The 21,171-nt window shown below is 59.7% G+C and overlaps 1 protein-coding gene across 1 annotated transcript; it reads left to right on the top strand.

Moving 5' to 3' along the window:
• Window positions 1-1,666: 1,666 nt before the first annotated feature.
• Window positions 1,667-18,903, top strand: Rab8a (RAB8A, member RAS oncogene family). The gene is made up of 8 exons (XM_026389921.2): window positions 1,667-1,799; window positions 6,562-6,622; window positions 8,457-8,517; window positions 11,801-11,878; window positions 13,153-13,242; window positions 14,115-14,180; window positions 15,096-15,146; window positions 17,738-18,903. Exons 1-8 carry the CDS (start codon window positions 1,676-1,678, stop codon window positions 17,828-17,830), a joined length of 624 nt encoding a protein of 207 aa, XP_026245706.1. The 5' UTR covers window positions 1,667-1,675; the 3' UTR covers window positions 17,831-18,903.
• The last annotated feature ends 2,268 nt before the right edge of the window (window positions 18,904-21,171 follow it).

Here is a 21,171-nt window from a genome sequence, read left to right as displayed (position 1 = left end):
AGATGACTGAGGTCTCACTCAGGCCAAGCTAGTCTGGATAGAGGAGTTCAGTGGTGGACATAACTGCATTTGAAGTATCTTTAACAAATCCAAAGGCAGATGACGAGAAAGCAGTTAAATATGGAGGGATGGCTATAAACATGGGCTGGCTGGCTATGGATCACCAACAAAGTTGTTGGCGTGGAGATATTAAAAGCCACGGGAGCAAACGAGATCACCCAGAAGGTGAGTAAAAACAGATCCATGAAGAACAACACCTAGAGAATAAACAGAAATCCCCCCCCCACCCCCTGACCAAAAGGCTGTAGTGGGCTTGATGAGCAGTGTCCAGAGAAGGGGGAGTGGTAGAAGCCGGCAAAATGGGGAGAGCACCAAGAGAAAATATCCAGAGAACAAGAGTAACACCACGGAGACGGAGGCCCAGAAAGTGGTCAATGGCTCTGGTTGGAACTTTTCCCCCAACCTAGGTAGATGAGCTGAAGGGGCAGGAGGACAGGCTATGGCCAGCTGTCAGCATATCCTTAGGTGAGTCCCAGAGTGATCCACCAGAGACTGGGACACGTGTGACAAGCAGGAAGCCCTGGGGCCCAAACTGGCCTGCGAAGCGTGACGATCTGAGTTCAAATCCAATTTCCCACTTCGGAGCCTGGGAAAGTCACTTAACCTCCTTTGACCTCAGTTTTTGCTCACCATAAAACTAGAAAGTAATACCTACCTGGCTGGGCTGGTGTGGGGATTCAGTATGTTTTTGCTTTTACAAGTGTGCAGAGCACCTTCAGGCGCAGAACCAACGCTCCTAAATGCTACCTAGAATTGTCACTGTCCTGACTGCCCCAGCAGGTGCGAGACCGCCAGGCGTGCCTGCGGGCTGGACCGCCGCGGGCCAGACGAGGCTGGGGGAGGCCCTGGGGGCCGGTGGGCCGGGTCGGCCTAATTAGGTCGGAGGGCGGATCCTGCGGAGTCCCAGCGCGCCCCAGGGCGCAGTCCGCGGAGGTCTTCTAGGTAGGCCCACTGGACAGCACCACGATCCGGAGGCACGGCTCAAGGAGCTGCTTTACGAGTACAACCTGCGCCCTCCCGGGGCTGGCACCTAAACCTGCAGTTGACCGTGTCAGCACCACCACCCATCCTTCCCGCGCTCGCCTCGACACCTACTGCGGTTGCGCGCCTTGGGTCGGGCCTTAGCGCTCCCTCCACGCGCTTGCGCCCTCTGCTGGAGACCAACGGTCTTCCCAGTGTGCGTGCGCACATGCGCCAGGCCCCGCCCCCGAGCTGCCGGCGCGCGGAGCCGTTGGAGGCGCGCCCCGCTCTCCCCCTCCCTTCGGGAGGCGGGGCGGAGCCGCTCAGATTGGGGAGAATAAGGCGGGGACTCGGAATGCCAGGCCCCCTCTCTGGTCCCATTTGAAGCCCCTGACTCTTCACCGTGGGCCAATCGCAGCCAGCCCTGTTCCAAGAGCGGGCCAATGGGCGGCGCACTCGGGCTGCTTCCGGCTCCGGACCCAGTTCGCCCCTTCCCCGGGTCCCCCCGCGAAGGGCGGGGCTCTGGGGCGGGCGTCGGCCGCGGTGACGCGCGGCGGGCCGGGAGCCAATGGGGGGCGGGTTCGGCACTGATGGACGTGGCCAGCGGCCAGTGGCGAGGCGCTGTCCGCACTTCCCGTCCGGGAGAGAGTGTAATATGGCGAAGACCTACGATTACCTGTTCAAGCTGCTGCTGATCGGGGACTCGGGGGTGGGGAAGACCTGTGTCCTGTTCCGCTTCTCCGAGGACGCCTTCAACTCCACTTTCATCTCCACCATAGGTAGCGGGGCCGGGGGGCGGTCGGGGGCACTGGAGGCCTGGGCCTGGCGCGCCCCGGAGCTGCTGGGGCAGAGGGGTCGACCCGGCTGGTCGGGTCCAGGGCTCCGAGAGGGTCGAGGGGGTCTGATGGGAGAAGAGCAGCCCTCTCCACCTCCTTTCTGGGTTTCCCGAGTCCTGGTGGTGGGACTAATGCCCATTGTGCAGAAGGGGACACAGATTCTCTGATCCCCAGCCTGTTCGGAAGTTTATGTCCTGAACTGGGGTCATCACGCCTGTCATCTCTTTCTGTCCTCGAAGCAGCCCTCGAAACGGTTCTTTAGGGGTCCTTCTTACAGAGGTGGAAACTGAGACATGGGGAGTTGGCATGGAAAAGGGATAGTGACACCTGACCTTATTGAGCATTTTCTTTCTGTGCATTTTCACACTCTTCCGTATCCTATGTTAGGTCCTGTGTATAAGCTCATCTTACAAATGAGAATTTGGAGGCTCAGGGAGGGCTTGGGACTCACCGAAGGTTATTGTAGCAAGAATAAGATTCGAACTTGGGTGGATCAGACCCTGAAACTTGAGGCTTAGCCACCCCAGAATGATGCCACCATGCACCCCCTAGAACAGGCATAGCTTATCCACCTTGGAGCTAGGACTCCAATCCATAAAGAGCAGGGGAGCCCACTCTTTACTCTGGAATATTCAGGAGTTGAGCCATTTCTCCTCTCAACTCCCAAGAGTGACTTTCTTCTAGAGGGAATGGTGACAGCAATGGCAAGTGACAGCTGCCTGCCCTGGGACCCGTCATCCCCAAGGAGATGCAAGATAAAGCCTCGGTGAGAAACTGAAATCAGCCACTGCCACAGAAAACCTTGACTTCCCTATCACAGGACCCAGGATTCACTTTGCAGTACAGCTTTTCCTGCAGGGCCAGCCCGCATTGTGGTTGAACAGAACTGGCTTGTTGCATCTCAGTTCTGTCATCCACAGAGGTGGAGCTGACTTTTCTCCTTGCCACAAAAACCGTCATTGCTGGATCAGAGTGGCCTGGGAGCTACCTAGTCCTGCTCAGGAGGGGAGATGGTCACCAAGCCCAGAAACTTTGTCCCAAACTAGAAACCTAGGGGATGAGCTTTGCTTTTCCCCTGTGTAACATCAACCAAGTCATTTTTATCTCCCTGAATCCCACCGTGATGTGCTAACTCCATCCTTGCCCTGCTCCAGGACCTGCACTTTGTAAAACAATTACATGCAGAAGGGATTGGATTGGAAATCATGCCCGATTTCCAGATGCCATCTGCCTTGGCCAGTGCCCTGGGTGGCTGAAGCTCAGAAGTACACCATGAATAAAGGCTTATTACCATTGCCAGAGGCCGTCCAGGGCAAGCAGAGCGGCTCCTACAGCATCACCTTGAGGCACAGGTGTTTCTGAACTCTCTCCCCCTCTCTTGTTCAAGGTCAAACTTTGGTAGCCCTTGAGTCCCAAACAGCCAGGAAGTGGTGTTGACTCCTGTCAAGACAGTGGCTCACTCTCATCCCATAGCTCAGGTGCTCAGCCTCAGGTACTTCCTGCTCAGTGCAAGCACTGTTGAGATCAGCTCGGGTTGTTTTGCTGGGTTTTTAATTCTTAACCAGGACCCTCTCTAGCACTTCTGAGCTCCAAGAAGGCTGGCCTTCTCATTTGCAGATGAAGATGTGACTTGGTCAAGGTCACTTAGGGAAGTGGAGGTAGCACTTGAACCCACGTTCCCTCCTTCCTCTAGTGTTCTTTTTTTTTTTTTTTTTTTTTTGAGAGAGAGAGAGAGAATTTTTTTAATATTTATTTTTTAGTATTTGGCGGACACAACGTCTTTGTTGGTATGTGGTGCTGAGGATCGAACCCGGGCCGCACGCATGCCATGCGAGCGCTCTACCGCTTGAGCCACCTCCCCAGCCCCACCTCTAGTGTTCTTCACACTACATTTGTAGCTTTTCTATGGGCCTCCTGTCTTCTAGGAAAGTTTAATTTGCCATGACCTTGAAGTTATGGCCTCATAATTCTTAGGCCTCGTAAAGTTTATACTTCCTAATTAAATTTGGAGTGTTAATAAAACCCAGGAGGAGCAAAGACAAAGTGATGGGCTTGGCCGGTGAACAGTGCTTCTTGATTTTGTATATCTCTGAGCATCTCTGACAAGAGGTGGGGAGTGTTTTCGGATCCGAGGACCCTGGACTGCTTGCCCTGAATACGCTGAATCCACGGAGGCAGCTGTCTGTTGGCACTGAGTTTAGCTCTGGGTTTTCTTTATAGATCAGGGATCGAGGAGCTATTCATTTCTGCCCTTCTTATGATTTTGCCAGAGCCCATTCTCCTCAGCTCCATTGATGACTTGTGGTATGAACTTGGCCCTGTGGCTCTCTGGAATTGGTTCTCACCAGCGCAGCTCCTCAGGGGCCCATTCGTTGCTTCATCAAGAAGGATGACATTCAGAAAGCGCTTCCTAAGCCATACAGCACCACGCTGACCCGGCTGCTTCTAATTTGTCATTCGGCCACCTTTTAAGCAGTGCCTGATGTCAGCCTTGGTGCTGGGGCCACTGAAAGGACTCAGGAGAATCCAAGGGAAGCATAAATGTAGTGAGGCCTGAAGCCGAGGTGTCTGGGGACTGAGGTCTGGCACATCTGCATGCCAGCCCCGCCGTGTTTAGTCACTGGAGGTAACAGCAGGAAGACGCCTCAAGCCTTGCCCTCAGGGGGCTTATGTTCTAGTGGGTGAAATGCAGGTGCAGACTAGTATTCCCATTGGTCCCCAGGACAACTCGGAGGCTGGCAGGGACCAAGTTAATGTCCCCAGCATGGGTTCTGAGAGGTCAGGCCATACCTAGGCCTCCTGTCTTCTCCAGCAGAGTTTAGAACAGCCTGAGGGACAAAGGTTGGGTCTGGCTCTTCTCTCCACAGAGACCACTCATGGGGCAGGTTTTACCCAGGGCTCCCCTGAGCAGTTTGACTTTCAGTGTGCGCAGGGTCTGACCCATGGATTCAACCGTGAATTGGGCTTACATCAGTACTGAACATGTACAAAACTTTTCTTGTCATTCTTCCTTAACAAGACAATGTAACAACTGTTTACAAAACATTTGCATTGTATCCGGAGTTAGAAGTCACCTAGGGAAGATCTGAGTCTCCGAGTCTCCAGGATGTGGAGGGATCCAGTGAAACACCGCATCTTAAAGAAGGGGCGGGAGCATCCCCAGATTTTGGTATCTTCAGGGGATTGGGCAACCAGTCCTGGTCGGATACCGAAGGACGACTGGATCCAGTGTTGGTAAAAGTTGGTGAAGAGGAGAGGACAGGCCAGGGGAGAGGAGGTGACGATGGGCTGGAAGGCTCCCCTGAGGCCACTTGAACATGGACCTGAGCAAATGGGACCCAGAGGCTGTGGAGGGAGACAGCGTTCCAGAGAGGGAAGAGCCATGGGAAAGCCAGGGACAGGCGCGTGCTGGGGGGGTTTCGGAAAGAGCCACCGGGTCAGTGTGGCCAGAAAGAGGGTCTTGACCAGTGGGTGCCACGAGGTGACGCGGTCAGGCAGGCCCTTGAGACGCCGGGGCAGCTGTTTCAGTTTGACTGGGAGGCACAGGACAGCCTCCGGAAGGTGTGCATGTGGCCTGATGATTTGCGTTGGTTGTTCTTGTTGTGGTGCTGGGCATCGAACCCAGGGCTCGAGTGTGCTGGGTAAGGACCCTTGGCTTACTTGGGTAAGCCTCCAAGCTGCATCTCCAGGCCTGGGTTGATACTCTTTAAACAACTCTTTTGAGGTGGAACTCATATGCTACATCTGCCCATTGGGATGTGTGATTTGGTGGCTTTTAGTACGTTCACAATGGGGCATCCATTCAGCAATCAGTTTTAGAACATTTTCATTGCTCCATAAAGAAGCCCCTGGACTCCTAAGCCAGCCCTCTTAATCTTCCCGTTCTCCTCCACTGGCAATCGTGAGTATACTCCTTGTCTGTATGGATTGGCCTCTTCTGGACATTTCACATTGATGGAATCGTAGTCTTTGTCCTTTCACATTTGGCTTCTACACTCAGCATTGTGTTTCTGAGTTTTGTCCACATGGTAGCCTGTGGCAGTGCTTTGTTCCTTTTTAAGGCTGAATAATATTCCACGTCTGGTTTATGGCCACACTGGAAATTCTGGAGAAGAGATTAGCTTTTGACATAGTTGTATTTTTGAAGGCTGGAGAGGGCCCAAGGGGGAGCCCTGGCAGCCTGGAGAGCTTGGGGTTAGCCTGGGCAAAGGGAATTAAAAGTAGCAGGTGGGAAGGGAGGAGAGTAGGGTCAGGAAGGCTTCTTGGTAACCTTTGAGCAGGTCTTGGATAGGCAGGCAGGGCATAGGCCACCTGCAGAGAAAGGTCGGCAGCAGGAGCTCTGGTGTGCCGGGCGGTGGGGAGGGCCCTTGGAGGCCAGCTGTGGGAGGCTGCCCTGGGCAGGGGCGTGTTCAGCGGGCATTGAGGGCGTGAGAGGGAGCGTTGAGACCTGGGTCTGAGGGTCTACCCTCAGCCCTGCCCTGGCTCCTCCCCGGGAGCTCCCAGCAGCCCCCAAAGCCCCAGGTTCCTTGTGGAGACGCATTTCCAGATGCTTCCAGACTAGATGTGGATTCTGAGATCCCCAGGCCCAGCGCCAGGCAGGCGCTCCACATGCCGGCACGGCTGTGACCTGCTCAGTGGCCGCGCCTGTCTCCCACGCAGCTAGGAAGGGGCTGGCAATGACATCCCTTTGCTTTTTTTATTTCAGGAATTGACTTTAAAATCAGGACCATAGAGCTTGATGGCAAGAGGATCAAACTGCAGATATGGTGAGAGTCGTCGCTGGGCGGGCCCTCCACTCAGCCACGCTCAGGCCAGAGCCCCGGGTGCCGCCCCTGTGACCCCTGCCCTCTCCCATCCAGCCCTGACTACGCTTTTCAGAGCCCCTGGAGCTCCCACCCGCCCAGGGAGCTGGGTTCTGCTGGTTGCTCGGCCTCGTGTCTGCGCCGTGGGGCAGAACTCCCTGTCGTTAGCTTAGCATCCAGTACTCCAGCACCGGCCAGCCAGGCCCAGGGCCAGGCAGCTCGCCCTTGGGCTGGGAGAGTCTCTGTGCCTGGCGGGTGAGGTGGTGAGGACGGCACGGGGAAAGCAGGTCGCCTGGCTGGGAGTTTCCTTTTGAGCCGGCAGCTCGCTGGGGCCAAGGTCTGATATCACTTCCTCTTTTTGCTCCCGGGCCTCCCTTCTGGCGTGCAGACCGAAACCCCCAAACTGGAATTAAGCCTTCAGAGGAGGCCAGGCCCAATGGTGGGACCTGTCCTCAGACCCGAGGGCGACTTCCCCTGCCACGTTAAATTGGGGAAGTTGTGAGCTGCCAAGTCCCCACCATGGCACTGACTCTGTGCGGCTGGGCGGCCGGGTCCCGGTGGTCGGCTAGAGGGCAGCCCCGCACCCTCACCACGCACAGGGACGAGTCACGCTGCCGAGTGGCTCACCCCCACACCAGTCAGGCACCTTTGGGTGGCAGCGGGTCGTCCTGGTGGGGTCCTGAGATGGGCCCTGACACTGTCCTCCCTGACTCTGTCTTGAGTGAGCTCAGAGCCCCGAAGGTGTCTTCCACTCCAGCCATGCTCGTCCCTTAATCTGATTTCAGACCCCAAAACTGGATGAGGTGTCATTCCTTGTCAACCCGCAGAGCTGGGTAGCCATTCAGTCTCTGGCCACCTTGTCAGTTACAAGCCATAAAAAAAAAGGTCCTCTACTCCAACACGGTGGCCCCACTGCAGCCTTGTGCCCAAGTCCGAGGGACACTGTAGCAGCAAGCAGAAGTCACGCTTTCCCTTCCTCCTCTCCTCCTGCTTCTGCTCTTAGCAACCTTGATGGAGGAGTGAATTAGTGACTGCCCTAACCAGCCCACCGTCCCCCTCGAACTTAAAAAAAAAGCACTGGTAGCTTTGGGGCCAGGGTGCAGCTCGGAGGTCTGGGTGTGGCCCTGGTTCCACCCCAGCACCCCAGAATCACCACAAAAGGTAGAGAGTGAACCCGGCACGGAGTGAGCAGCTGGGGCCTCCGCAGGAGGAACAGGCCAGGGACAGAAGGCGTCCCAGGCTGCTACTTACTGTCCGGGCCCTGCCACCCATCAGTTAGTTAGGCGACCTTTAAACCAAACACCATCCTCCTGGCCAAGAGCAGGGCTGGGCGTGGCTGCCTCTGGCCCAGGGAACCATGGACCATGGGAACACTCCCCATCACAGAGAAGTGAGGAGGGCTCCCCGCCCCCCAAACCAAGTGGACGAGCTCAGCTGTGCTCCCCAACGGCCAGGACTGTGGTTGTGGTCCGCGGGACCACCAGCCTTCTCCTTGAGTGGCCCTGGGTGTCAGTCACTAGTGTTCAGTCTGGCTCTTCTGTGACGTAGCAACCCCAGGCAGAGTTCACTGGAAGCAGCTGCACAGAAGAGAGGGGACAGGGGCCAACGAGATCCTGGCCCTGCCACATCCCCAGCTGGAAGACGCCCGAGGTCTTCAACTTCTCAAGCCAGAGTTCCCTTTTCTGTCGTCCCAGGGAGAGCAGAGGCCCTGGGCTGTCCTCAGGAAATGCTTGCTGCCCTCTGTTGGGGACAGTCTTGCCTGTGTTATCACTAATGTGCCTGATCCTCCTCATGTCAGGGACACAGCCGGCCAGGAACGGTTCCGGACCATCACGACGGCCTACTACCGGGGAGCCATGGTATGGATTTTTCGTTTTGTCTTTTTTGAAGTCAAGCGGGCATCCGTGTGCCACCCACGCCAAAGCCTGGTGGTTCTGTGCAGCCTGTGTCTGATTCCTTGGGCGGCGGGTGGGTCTTGTGTTAGTTTCAGGAAGAGACAGTGCGCCCCTCCCGCCCCCTCCCCTCCCGTGTGCACCATGCCCCCTGGCTTCAGAGACAATGCAGGGTTTACACAAAGTGAAGAGTCATTCAAGGAAGACCTAGAAGCCCTGGAAGCCGGTTCTTCCAGGTGAGGTCACTGAAATTAAGAGCTGGCGTGCCCCAACACCTAGAGGGGTCACATGGCCCACATCAGCCCCTGTGGAATTTGCTACCCACACTTGAAGACCTTCCAGGCGCTGACTTGTTTGGGGCTAATAACTGGTGCTTCACCCATTGCCCAGGCCTGCTGCAGGCTGAGCTGCAGGAAGGCTGTTCACCTTCCCTCATTCACCAGCGCCTGCTCGGGGCCTGCTCAGAGCTAGAGGGGAGGGGAAGAGCCGGTGCTGCCTGCAGGTCCTGCTCACGGGAGGAGTAGACAAGGCAGGGGATCCAGGGCCCAGTGGGAGTAGGAAGCGGACCCCCTGGCCCTGCCTAGGATCGGGGCCACCCTCTGAGCTGTTTCCTACTTGGAAATGGAACAGGGAGCAGGAGTGTGCGTCCGGCTGCTGTGAGGATGAGTGACCGTCCCTTCATTCCCAGCACCCCCTCCATGTGCACCCCAACATTTGGGTGCATAGGTTCCTGATTCCCCCACTAGACCAGAAGCTCGGTGAGGGCAGTGCCGCGCCTCAGACACCGCGCAAGCTCAGTGCCTGGGAACCGTGGGTCTGCAGGAGGAGCGCAGGGAGGCGTGCGTGCGTGCGTGCGTAGCGAGGAAGGAAGGCATTAAGTATTTAGAGCGTCCCACTCAAAGTCTGAAACAACGGAAACTCAATCGGAGGCTCGCAACGTTAGTGTTGTTCATCAAAATTAATCGCTTATTTTCCCCTCGCCTTGCTGTGCTCTGGTGGAGGGTGGTGGAGCGGGGCCCCTGGCCACTGGGGTCCCAGGGACCTTCTGCCCCCTGGAAAGGGCTGTGCGGGCTCTTCTTTTCGTCTCTGGGCTGAAATAGCCAGTCCGCGTGGTCCCCTGAGCCCTCCCGTGCTTCAGACAGTAGTGCCATGTTGGCTTGAGTGACCTCCCTGCAGCCTGGCCAGGATCCTCCGCGTGCAGGTGGCATCGCTATCCCTGCTTGATAACCAGGAGCCGGGGCTGGTCACACAGGGGGCGGGCTGGGGCCCATGTGCTCGGCCAGCAGGAGGCGCCGGTGGCTCTCAGCCCTCCCCGCCTGGCCAGTCCTGCCCACAGCAGGCGCTAGCCACCCTCAATCAGTGGAAGTTGAAACCCAGCCCCTCCAAACCAGCACATTTCAGGTGCCCTGAGCCGAGTATGGCCAGTGACAGCAGAGAAAGTCACCACCCCTGCAGGGGCACTGCCTGTGCTTCAGCGTGGCCCTAGAAACCCCAGGTTTGGCAAGCCCTGGGTATCTGGTGTCCCATCGGAAGCCTCCAGACAGAGGGTGTTCCCTGTGCGGGAACCAGAAATACCCACTGAAGGGAGTTTCCAAGAAAACCTGGGACAGGTGACAGCCCAGTGTTTTGTCCCCAGATGATCCCCTTCCTCCCCACACCATAGGTAAATATCCAGGAACTTAGAGTCTTGGACAGTGGCGCCAATTTATTGGTGGCAGCAGGAATCCTGGGCCTCCTAGGAGACGGTCCTTGGATAATGGCAAAGAGGGCTTTGTGCGTCTCGGCGTCTGGCCCCTGAGGGCAGAGCATGTGCAGGTCTTCTGCCCTGGCTGTGGGCTGGGGCATGACCAGCATCGCGGCCTCCCTCACCTCCCCAGCCTGCCCCTAGCAGTCTTTGTTAAGTGTCCCCTAGAGACTCCTGAATGAGGGTCCCGGGTGGCACCTTTGAGGAGCCTCAGCCCTCACTGCGTCTTGGGGTCAGCAGTGACGGGGCAGAGGCTCTGTCTGGCACAGCTGCTACCTGGGGCTGCCCAGCTCATTCTTTCTCTGCAAACTTGGGTGGCCTCAGAAATGTCCTGGCCAGCACCAGAGGTCAGTGCCCCCTGAGGTGCCCCAGACACAGGGCTCATCCCAGGGAGCAAGTGGCTTGGAGTAAGGGAGTGAGTCAGGCCGGGGCATGAGCTGGCCATTTGCCCCAGAGCCCAGTGCTCAGCCCCAAAAGGGGACTGTGCTGGCCTTGCAGGCTGGCCCTCCACAGGTGACACCCAGGGCAGCACGAGGTCTGGTGAAGGGCTCCGTGCTTTATTTTGGTGCTGAGAAGGGGGATCTAACAGGAGCAGGGTCATCACCTCTGTCAGAGCTGGCCCCCCCTGGGATGGAAGCCTAGAGGTGCCCCTCCCGGAGCCTCGGTCCCCTGTAGCAGACAGCAGTGGAGGGGCCGCTCCGCACTCAGGACCCGGGGCCTGGCTCCCAGCTGCCTCTGCGCATTGGCTAGGGAACAGAAGGGCCGCGGTGCCACTTAGCCCAGTGTTTGACGCTGGCCTCTGCTCTGAGGGTTCACAGAGGGCACCTGGGCATCAGCGTCAGGCTTCCCTGGGGGACCCCAGTTCTGCATTCATTTCCTCCGATGAAACTAGACGGGCTTAGAGCACAGTCCACCTCAGATTTCCTGCTGCAGAGGGGACACTGCCAGGGCACAGGTGGCTGTAGCAAGACCCACTGCCATGCCACTGCCATTGGCCCCAGACAGGCCCCAACTGAGCCTGGGAGGCGATCTAGGGAGGGTGAGTGAGGTGGGGAGGAGGCCAGTAGCAGTGGAGGGTCGGCCTGAGGAGAGCAGGGCGGGCTGCAGGGCCCTTGGAGCAGGGCTCGCAGGGTGAAGGCCGAGGGCGCTCTGCTGTTGGGCACGTGGCCCACACCTGGCCTGCTGACTGGAGCCAGCAAGACTTGTGAGCAAGGTGTGGCAGGGTTTGGCCTGGGGGCAGAAAGGTCACCTTGGTGGCCAAGGCTGGCCTGGGAGAACAGGGCAGCCGGTGCTAGAGTCCCCTGGAAAGAAGGAGCCCAGGGATGGAGAGAGGGGCTGGCTTCCTGCGCCTGAGCCTGAGCTGAGGGCCGCTGCTCTCTGTGCTGGCAGGGAGCATGTCACATTGTCACCACCACAAAGGCACACATGGCCCCCACCCTGCTGGGGCTCTCTGTGTAGAGGGCCTGCAGCTTGTTGAGAGCCTCTGTCCCTGTCCCCCCTGCTCAGGGTATCATGCTGGTCTACGACATCACCAACGAGAAGTCCTTCGACAACATCCGGAACTGGATTCGGAACATTGAGGAGGTGAGCACAAGGCCCAGAGAGAGCTAGAAGTGCAGAGCCCCGAAGGTGGGGACAGAGTGGGAGCCAGGCTGACCCTGCGGTGGACCCCAGAGACCACACACCAGCCTGAGAGCTCGGGCTGGGCAGTCGGGTGTGACCAGTCTCAGTCAAGCTGTCTGGGCCCTGGGTCACCATCAGCATTTGGTGCTTTCCATAGAGAAGGCTCTAGAACCAGTGTGACCCTTGTGTTGGAGGGTGTGGTAAGATGGCGCGTCACGTTGCACTTTGAGCTACTGTAGAGCAGGGCGTGAGCGGGTGCAGGCCACCTGTGTTCAGGCAGCAGCTGGCTGTGAAAGGGGACCCTGAACCATGGAGGGACAGGGCGGAGGAGGGCAGTCCCACCTCGACTCTTCCTGTCCCCAGAACATTGACCTGCCCCAGAGCTCCCTGGGGGCGGTGCCCTGAGGCCTGACCCGCCGGGGCTTTGGGCCTGAGACCCCAGCAGAGAGCTCCACCCGTCCAGAGGCCACAGCACAAGCAGGGTCACTGTCCTCCCGGGATCCCAGTCGCTCCATGAGCAGTCGCACCGCCTGGCTCGGCGCCTGGGCTGGGGGGGCATCTTGGTGGCAGGGGAGGCGGCCACGCTGATGTGGCTGCCCTCCGGGTCTGGCCGTGGGCAGCAGGGAGCAGCACGACGGTCACACTCAGAATGGAGCTGGAGAGGAGAAGGCGCCTCCTGGTGTCCCCAGAGAGAGCTAGAAGTACAGAGCCCCGAAGGTGGGGACAGAGTGGGGGACAGAGTGGGAGCCAGGCTGACCCTGCGGTGGACCCCATGAGGGCACCCTTCAGGGCCTAAGCAAGGGTTTGTGAAAGAGCGCCCAGGAGCGAGGCGTCCCTGGGGAAGGGGAGGTACCCAGGGCTGGGGACAGTGGGGAGCCTCAGTGACCCAGCATGGCCCATTTCCAGAGCCCAGAGAAGGAGAGAGCAGGGTCAGAGACAGCAGCCAGGGTGTCCCGCAGAGGAGGGAAAGGTGGGCACGCCTCATCCCCCGCCTCCCGCCAGACCCCGGGTCTGGTTGACGCAGCCCAAAGAGAAGCTGTTCTCAGCAACCAGGAGGTCTCAGACAGTATGCGCCTGAGTGGCTGCTGAGCCCTGGGGTCAGTCAGAAGCTGCCGCCCTGGCACTGGCTGGGCGACGTGGGACCTGACCTCAGCACGCTGATTTTGAGGAACGGGTGGCATGCAGGCCAAGGCACCTGCCCACAATCCAGTCTGACCCTTGTCCCCTCCCTGCAGCACGCCTCTGCAGATGTGGAGAAGATGATACTTGGGAACAAGTGTGATGTGAACGACAAGAGACAGGTGTCCAGGGAACGGGGAGAGAAGGTGGGTATGATGGCCCTCCTGGGCGCCGAGGGGCAGAGGGTCCTCTCGCCGCAGAGGGCCGCCCTGAGGGCTGACCAATGTAGAGTCGGGGCTTTGGGGGGGGCCCTTCACGATCCTTGTTTTTTGCGGTGCTGGGTGAAGCCCAGGCCTTGTGTGTGCCGGGCTACGGCCACACCCAGCTACGGCCCTCCGTGTGTGTGTGTGTGTGTGTGTGTGTGTGTGTGTGTGTGTGTGTGTGTGTGTGTGTGAAAGAGAGAGAGAGAGAGAGATGCTGGGACTGAGTCTAGGGCTGCTCTCCCACTGAACTCGTGAGACGGTCTCGCGAGCTTTACCAGGCTAGCCTCCAAGTTGGCTATCCTCCTGCCTCAGCCTCATGTGCCACATGCCTGGCTGTCCCCTTCATGGTTTTTATGAGCACAAAGTGACCTGCCATCCCGGTTTGCTTGAGGGGCTCCAGTGGGAGTTGGTCGTCCAGCGGGGCACATGCCTCAGCCGGATGGCGGGAAGAGCGCACCAGCCGGGCCTCCTGGTGACGGCCACACAGGGAGGCTGGGCCTCCTGGGGTGCTTTGCTGTCCCCGTCCAGCGCCACACGGGAACTCATCCCGACCTGTCAGCTGCCAAGGCCACAGAGAGCGCGGGGTAGGGCTGTGGCTTTGCCCAGGCCCCTGTCTGCCCTCCTGGTCTCGGCTGCATCCATAGCACCACTGAGGGGTGCTGTGGCCCGCTCCCCTCTAGAGCTCGGGGGTCCCCCACTGCCTCCTCAGTCCCCTAGCACAGGGCGAGCCTGCGGCCCGGCCCTCTCGGCACTGCCCACCCAGGGCCTGGCACACCCCGGGTCGGGCTGACGTGGGCACACTGTCTCCCTCACAGCTGGCCCTTGACTATGGAATCAAGTTCATGGAGACCAGCGCCAAGGCCAACATCAACGTGGAGAACGTGAGTCTGGGGCCCTGTTGGGACTGGCCCCTGCGGGCTGAGGGGGTGCTGCCGGAGGGACCGGCCCCGGCTGCAGAGTGCCAGCTGTCCTCGGGGGCTCTTCCTGGGGGCTCCCCTCAGCGTGCGGGGCCAGCAGCCCGTGGAAGTCCCTGGCTGCCACGCGGGCAAAGGCCCCGCCGGGTAGCCAGCTCATGTCCTCTCACTGGCTCTCGGGCACCTGGGGAGCAGGCCCAGAGTCCCACCGGCTGAAGGCAAGAGGGTAGGGAGCCCTGATGGAGCCCGCCCCGTCACCCTCTCCACTCCCCACCCTAGGGACAGCGCCCAGAGGGACCTCCACATCACACTGCCCCAGACTCCCTACAGTGACAAGGGCAAAGGCCAGGCCCCTCCCTCCCGGGCCCTGACCCACCACCTCCACCCGCAGCCACCTGGGCCTCGCTCTCGGCCTTTGGTGCTTCCTCTCCCTGAACCCCATCTCCCCCTTCCCAGGCCTCCTCGGGGTTCTGGCCCACACGAGGAAGCTGCCCACCCCTCACCAAGCCCCCTCCACGCAGGCCCTCCCACGTCACGAGGCCTGTGCCCAGGTCTGGCCTCTCCCCCCATAGGGCCCTCCGAGGGCAGGGAGTGTGTGTGGCGGTGGGGGGTGGGGGCTATTTGTCAGAAGAGCAGATGGGGCCTGGGAGGCCATTCAGAGGTGACAGAGAAGGGCCAGCTGGGGCCTCAGGCAGAAGTCCCGTGTCTACAGTAAGAGTAGATGTGACGTTGGACGGTCCCGGTGGGCAGGCAGAGCTGGGGCCAGAAGGGAAATCACACATGGGGCGCTGTTTACTGGCCTGTCACACCCACTCCATGCAAGTGACCTGGGACTCGGAGACCTGTCATGTGAGGGGCACTGACAACTTGGTCTTTCCACAGGCATTTTTCACCCTCGCCAGAGACATCAAAGCAAAAATGGACAAAAAATTGGTGAGTATGTGCCTTGCTGGCTCCCTGCCCGGGCCTCACTGGATCTGGCCACCCTCGGCACAGCGGCCTGTAGCCTTCCAGGCCAGGCCCCGCTTCTCAGGCCCAGCCAGAGCCAGCAGCCCCTAGCCAGGAGAGGAGGAGGGGCTTGCAAGGGCAGTTGGAACATCAGTGCCAGCTCTGCCCACCCAGCCCTGGGCTAGCACGGGACACAGCTCCTCCATCCCTCCTGAGAAGGGGTCTTAGCCTGTTTTCTGTTGCTATGACAAAATGCTTGAGACTAGATGACTTATAAAGAATAAGGGTTATAAAGATTAAGACTGAGAGCTCAGGGTTCTGGAGGCTGGGAAGCCCGAGAATCTGGTGCTGGTTGCTGGCCCTTCTGGCTAGATCGTCAGGTGGCAGAAGGTACGACGTGGTGAGACGGCAGGCGTGCCCGCTCGGAGCTCGCTGCCTCCTCTTTGAAGCCCAACTCATGCCATCCTGGAGGCCCCCCTCTGCCCTCATCTGGCTGAATCACCTCCCAAGGCCCCAGTTCCAAATACCACGAGCAATTGGGGGTTGAGTTCCCAGCACGTGGGTGCTGGGGGGCACACCCAGATGTGGCACAAGGGTCTCACAGATGACATCATATGCATGGAAAGAGCATCCCCCCAGGTCCTGGGGCGAGGCTGGGCAGGGGTCCACCAGCATCACTCTGTGCCGTCTCGGCAGGCAACAGGGTGACAGCCTCTCGCAGCCCCAAGCTCTGCACATGTGACAGCTCTGTGACCTTCAGTGGGTGTCAGGTTCTCGGGGCCTCTGTGTGTCCCCTGCTTCTGTTCTCTGCGATTCCGTGGCCCACAGCACTCGGCGTGGGCAAGGCTGTCCCGAGAAAGAACACTCCCTGTCCCTCGGGACAGGGGCCTTGGTTCCAGCGCTGCCCCCTCTTGACTGAGTACGTGTGCTGTCTGAGCGGAGAGCGGGGGCAGCCTCTGGGTGAAGCCTGGCCTCACAGGGTGCTCAGGAACAGGCCTCGCGCGGTGCCCTCTGGTCTGCAGCAGCCCCGCTGTCCCGGGAGCTGGGGTGACGGCGAGGCCTGGTCAGAGCAGCCTGGGGACAGCGCGCTGCCCACAGCGGCAGGATTTCCTCGCCATCCCTCTTTTCTTCAGTGTAAAGGTCAAAGTTCACACCTTCCCAACCCTCTCGCCCCTTTTGCCCATGGAGCCTGTTGGTACCTGGAGAGCCGGCCAGTGCCCCAGCGCATGGCGGGGGTGTGGTGCGGGCCTGGCCCTCGCTCTTCCTTTCTCTTCCTTTTTTGGTACCAGCCATTAAACTCCGGGACATCCACCGCTGAGCCCCTCCCCAGCCCTTTCTGTATTTTATTTAGAGTCAGGGTCTCCCTGAGTTGCTTAGGGTCCCTGAGTTGCTGAGGCTGGCTTTGATCTCGCCATCCTCCTGCCTCAGCCTCCCAAGCCGCTGGGATTGCAGGCCAGCGTCACCACACCTGGCTTCTTTCTCTGAACTTGGGTCAGGAGCTGAGTCCCGCCCCTCCTGCTGGTGGTGTGTTTGAGGTGCAGCTGTGTGCTGCCTCTGCCTTCCCTGTTGTCTTTGGTGCCCCTGATGCGGCCCTGACAGCATCCCCATGGCTGTGTGCATCTGCACTTTCTCCCTCTGGGTACTGCTGCGGGGACAGGTTCCCGCACACAGCGTTGTCAGTGTGGCGCTAGGTGGGGACTTCTGCAGGAGCCACTCTTTGTTGCCCCCACCCAGCCCCCCCCTTCAGAAAGTCCCTGTTAGACGTGGCCAAATGCATATTCCCATCCCCCCCTCCGCTGTGGGAACCTCACTCTGTGTCTCCCCAAGGTCTCGGTCCCCCCCACAGCGAGCGCACCCCGGCTGGGTTCCTGCAGGGGAGGCAGGTTTTGCCTGAGAGCTGAGACAGAGGAGTTGGTGGAGAGGGTGGAGGCTCCCAAACGGGGAGGTGGGGAAAACAGGGTTTGAGGAGTTCCTGGGGCTGGTGGGCCAGGTGACAGGGCTCAGAATGTCGGGCGCTCTGGGAGGGCACTGACGCGCTTTGGGGACAGGGGGTTGAGAAGGTCAGCGTCCAGCTTTTCCGCCCCTGGCAGCAGGTGGAAGGCAGGTCAGCGGGCAGTGGGGAGGGCAGCCCCGCACAGGGCGGGGCACCCTGAACCCAGCCTCCAGATCCCCGGGGACAGTCGCTCTGCGCTTCCACTGCCTCCCAGATTAGTGCTCCGTACAGAGTGGGAGAGAGGAGGAAGGAGGGGCAGGGGACCAGGAAGAGGAAGGGAGGGAGGAGCGCCAGGTGGGAGGGGCCGGGCGAGGGGGGCTGGGGTGCAGACTGTGGGGGACCAGCTGGCACACAGTAGAGAACTGGCTGGTGATTGGAAGCGGGTGGAGGGGTGGAAGGGTGAGTGGTTTGTCAGGGGTCGGTGGATGGACTGACCCCGTTGGGCGGTGGGGACGGAGTGGGGGTGGGAGCAGGAGGGCGGGCTGGGGGGGGCTGTGTGAGGTGGAGGTGATGAGTGGGTGGGGCGGGGCGGGTGGCCAGGCAGTGCCGTGCTCGGGAGTAACTCCACCCCTTGTGACCTCAGGAAGGCAACAGCCCCCAGGGCAGCAGCCAAGGCGTCAAGATCACCCCCGACCAGCAGAAGAGGAGCAGCTTCTTCCGCTGCGCGCTGGCGTGAGGAGCCGCCGTACCTGGGCGCGCCCGGCCCAGCTGACTGTGCCTGTCCCCAGCGAGCCTGGCTCGCGGGGCCCTCCCGCTCCAACACCTCACCCGCCGGGGCCACCGGGCCCTCGGCCACCAGAACATAATTGAGAAATTATTTTAGTAACTGTCTGATCTTTTTCAACTTTGGAGATGGAAGAAGAATTCGCTATTTTCCTCAAAGCCCACCAGGACGGCCCACCTGTCCATCTACCAGAGAGAAAGATGGGGTCCCGGTGATCAGCAGCCGCCGCAGGCAGACCCCGTCTTGGGGCCTCTGATCCTGGTGTCACCGCAGCGCCCCACAGAAAGCCTGTCCCGCCGCCGGTGGTGCCAGGCACGTCCGCTCTGCACCGAGCAAGTGACCGATGGCCAGGGCCGGGCGCATTCACCCGACAGGTCTGCCGCCCGCCCACATCAGCCTCCTCTCAGTTTTGGACAAGTGACAAAAACCATTTCCCTCCCGTCTTTCACTGTTAAACCAAAGGGAAGCACAAATCCAAGACGCCCTGCGCGCAGCGCCAGGAGGGAGGAGGACGGGGCGCTCCGACCGCAGCCAGGTCTTGGTCTGTGGCCCAACGGGCCTCTGAGCACCCCACTGGAGCAGGGGGGTGCTGTGCCCGCACAGGTGACCCCAGCATCAGGGCCTCGTGGCCGGGGCTCCCCCCTCAGCGGTACCAAACGGCCCCCACCCTGTCCTCTCGCCATCTCCAAATCGGACATTCTTTCTAGCTGAGATTTTTTTATTTTTCCAGATTTGTAGTGCCATGAAGTGATCCCGTCTTTGATTTCCAGGGGCAGACCCAGGTGACGTGCAGCACCCTGGCCAGAGGTGGCCAGGGGCCCGGCAGCACCGTCCACACAGGGGCCCTGGCACGGCCGGGGCACAGGCATTCCAGGGACAGGCTGGCCGCTCGGCAGCCTGGGTCGGCTTTTTACTGTCATCATTCGGTTCCGTTTTGATAGCTTTGTCCTCCCGGAGAGACTGCGATTGGGGACCACATATCCAGGCGGAGGGCGCCCCACCCCCACCGTTTCTTTGCCTCTCCTCCCGCCCCGCCCCCCCCCCCCCCCCCCGCCGCTGTCAATCCAAGTCATTGACGTCACCTTTCTCCTTTTTTGAATTAAAACGAACATACCAGCAATGTCTGCTCTCCCCTGGGGTCTCTAACCTGCTCTGTTTACATCATAAATGCACTTAAGGAAAACAGACCAATTAAAGCTCATTCTAAAGTTCCCGGGCTTCATGTTCACGTGCTGCCCAGAGGGGGGGCGGTGGGCCCGGGATGTCCTGAGCCCTCTCCCCACCTGGCCCTGCCCACTCCTGGGTCACGTTTCCATCCCTCTCTGTGTCTCGTGTATTTTTTTATGTTTTCCCCTCCATCCTTGGGTCTCCCCCTGCTTCCGACCCCTATCGCCTGCGTCTTCCCCACCCAGAGTTGCTGTGCGTGTGTCTGGCACTGGGCTGGGACCCAGGCCCCGCTCACACCAAGCACCCTCTGCCACGGAGCTGCAGCCCCCCCTGGAATTCCAGTCCCGGGACTGTGTGGCTCCAACCTTTTTGACTGGTTTCCAGTTGCATTCAAATAAGAGAAGTACCTGGGCGGGTAGAGCTGGCCGGGGAGCGCGCCCTGGGCTGCATCCACCACTGCAGAAAGCAATTTTTAAAAAGATTTTGGAGCTGGGTGTAACGTGATGTCGGGGCCTGGAGTCTGCGCTCCTTGGGAGGCTGAGGGAGGAGGACTGGGGGAGCCCTGGAGTTCAAAACCAGAGGGGAAACAGCAAGACCCCATCTCAAAAACACTGAAGGAAAAAGTAATAAACAGCCCAGGTTGGGGGAGCAGGGGGGCTCCCCTCAGTTACAGCTGAAGGACTTCCAGGGAGGTGACACCGTTGTCATTGACCTGGCCCTGACACCCCACCTACAGTTCCACTCTGTGCACACCACAGCCTTCCCACCGGCCCCCAAGACTCTCTTGTCCTGATCCCTGGTGACGTGGCCAGGTTGAGCACTGGCTTCAGACCCTCCCCACCCGAGTTCCCTCCTCCCGAGAGCAGCCTCACCTTGGCTCTGCACTGCTGGGCCTCTTCACTCAACCACCATTTGCCTCCACATCCCCTGGTGGCCCCTCCCAGAGCCCATCCTCTAATCCAGATTTCATGGCCTTCTGCCCCTTTGAGGGTCCCCAGGGTCACTCCTGTGCTGGCTCACCAGTGCTCAACATCTGGTGTATGGCATTCGTGTATTTCATTACTGTAACGAAGCCCCCAAGGCAGCCTGCTTTACTAAAAAAAGAGGTTTCTGTAGCTCACCCTGTGAGAGGCTGAAAGTCCAAGGTCAGGCCGTCGCCCATTGGTCCAGCCCTTGGCAGCATTGTGTGCTGGAGAAAGATGTCACGTGGCAAGACAGGAAGCCAGACAGCAGCTAGGGTCCTAGAGTCCCTTTGGAGGGCAGGGCCCCGTTGACGGTCAGTTGACTCCCTCTAGGCCCCTCCTGTAACAGGGCCACACTGAGGACAAGTTTCCAAACACGAACTCTGGGGACAGATCACATCCGAACCATGGCCTGTGCTCAAGGCAAAGGTGGCTCACAGCCAAGGGCTAAAGAGCAGCATCAGCAAATCAAGGATATGTGCAGGGAAAACCAGGCAGAAGCTTCCAGAATCCCCCCACCATGGAGTCACACGTGTGACCCACAACGCGTGTGCAACATGGTCATCACTGAAGCTTGGTACACTCGGTGCCCAAGCTCCCATGGGGTGATCACGTGGACACCCTCTGCCTCTTGTTTAAAAGCCTCCCCGGTCCCGACTGGCATTCAGGGACACGATCCTCGCTCCTCTCATGACTGCAGTCTCCCCTGGTAGTCGCTGCCCCAGGGCCTTGGCACTTGCCTCACCCTAGGCTGGTGGTGCCCTGAGATCGCACAACTCTTCTGGAGAAGAGTTGCTATTGTCCCTGCGTCCCCAGCACTGGCTGGACGGCCCTTCCTGCTGAGCCCTCTAGAGGCCGTGGGAAATCTGGTGGCCTGGGCTCAGATCCCAGCGCAGCCCAGACCCGGGCACGTGCTCAGCCTCACCAGCTCAGCCTCGGCACCCCCATCTCTGAAATGGGGGTGACCACGGTTCCCGCCTCAGGATGGCTGTGGACAGCCAGGGAGGTGGCAGGTCCCAGACAGGGACAGGCGCACAGGACACCAGACACTGAGCTGTGCCCCAGGCAGAACCGCCTCCCTTCCCACCTAACAAGGGAACCAGCAGCGGAGTAGCTGCTGTTGGCTGTCACTGGGCCTAACGGGCTGCGTCCACAAACCTGGTG

The sequence above is a fragment of the Urocitellus parryii genome, chromosome 3 (assembly GCF_045843805.1).
Source record: "Urocitellus parryii isolate mUroPar1 chromosome 3, mUroPar1.hap1, whole genome shotgun sequence".
Classification (NCBI taxonomy): Eukaryota; Metazoa; Chordata; class Mammalia; order Rodentia; family Sciuridae; genus Urocitellus; species Urocitellus parryii.
This window is presented reverse-complemented; position numbering and strand designations above follow the sequence as displayed.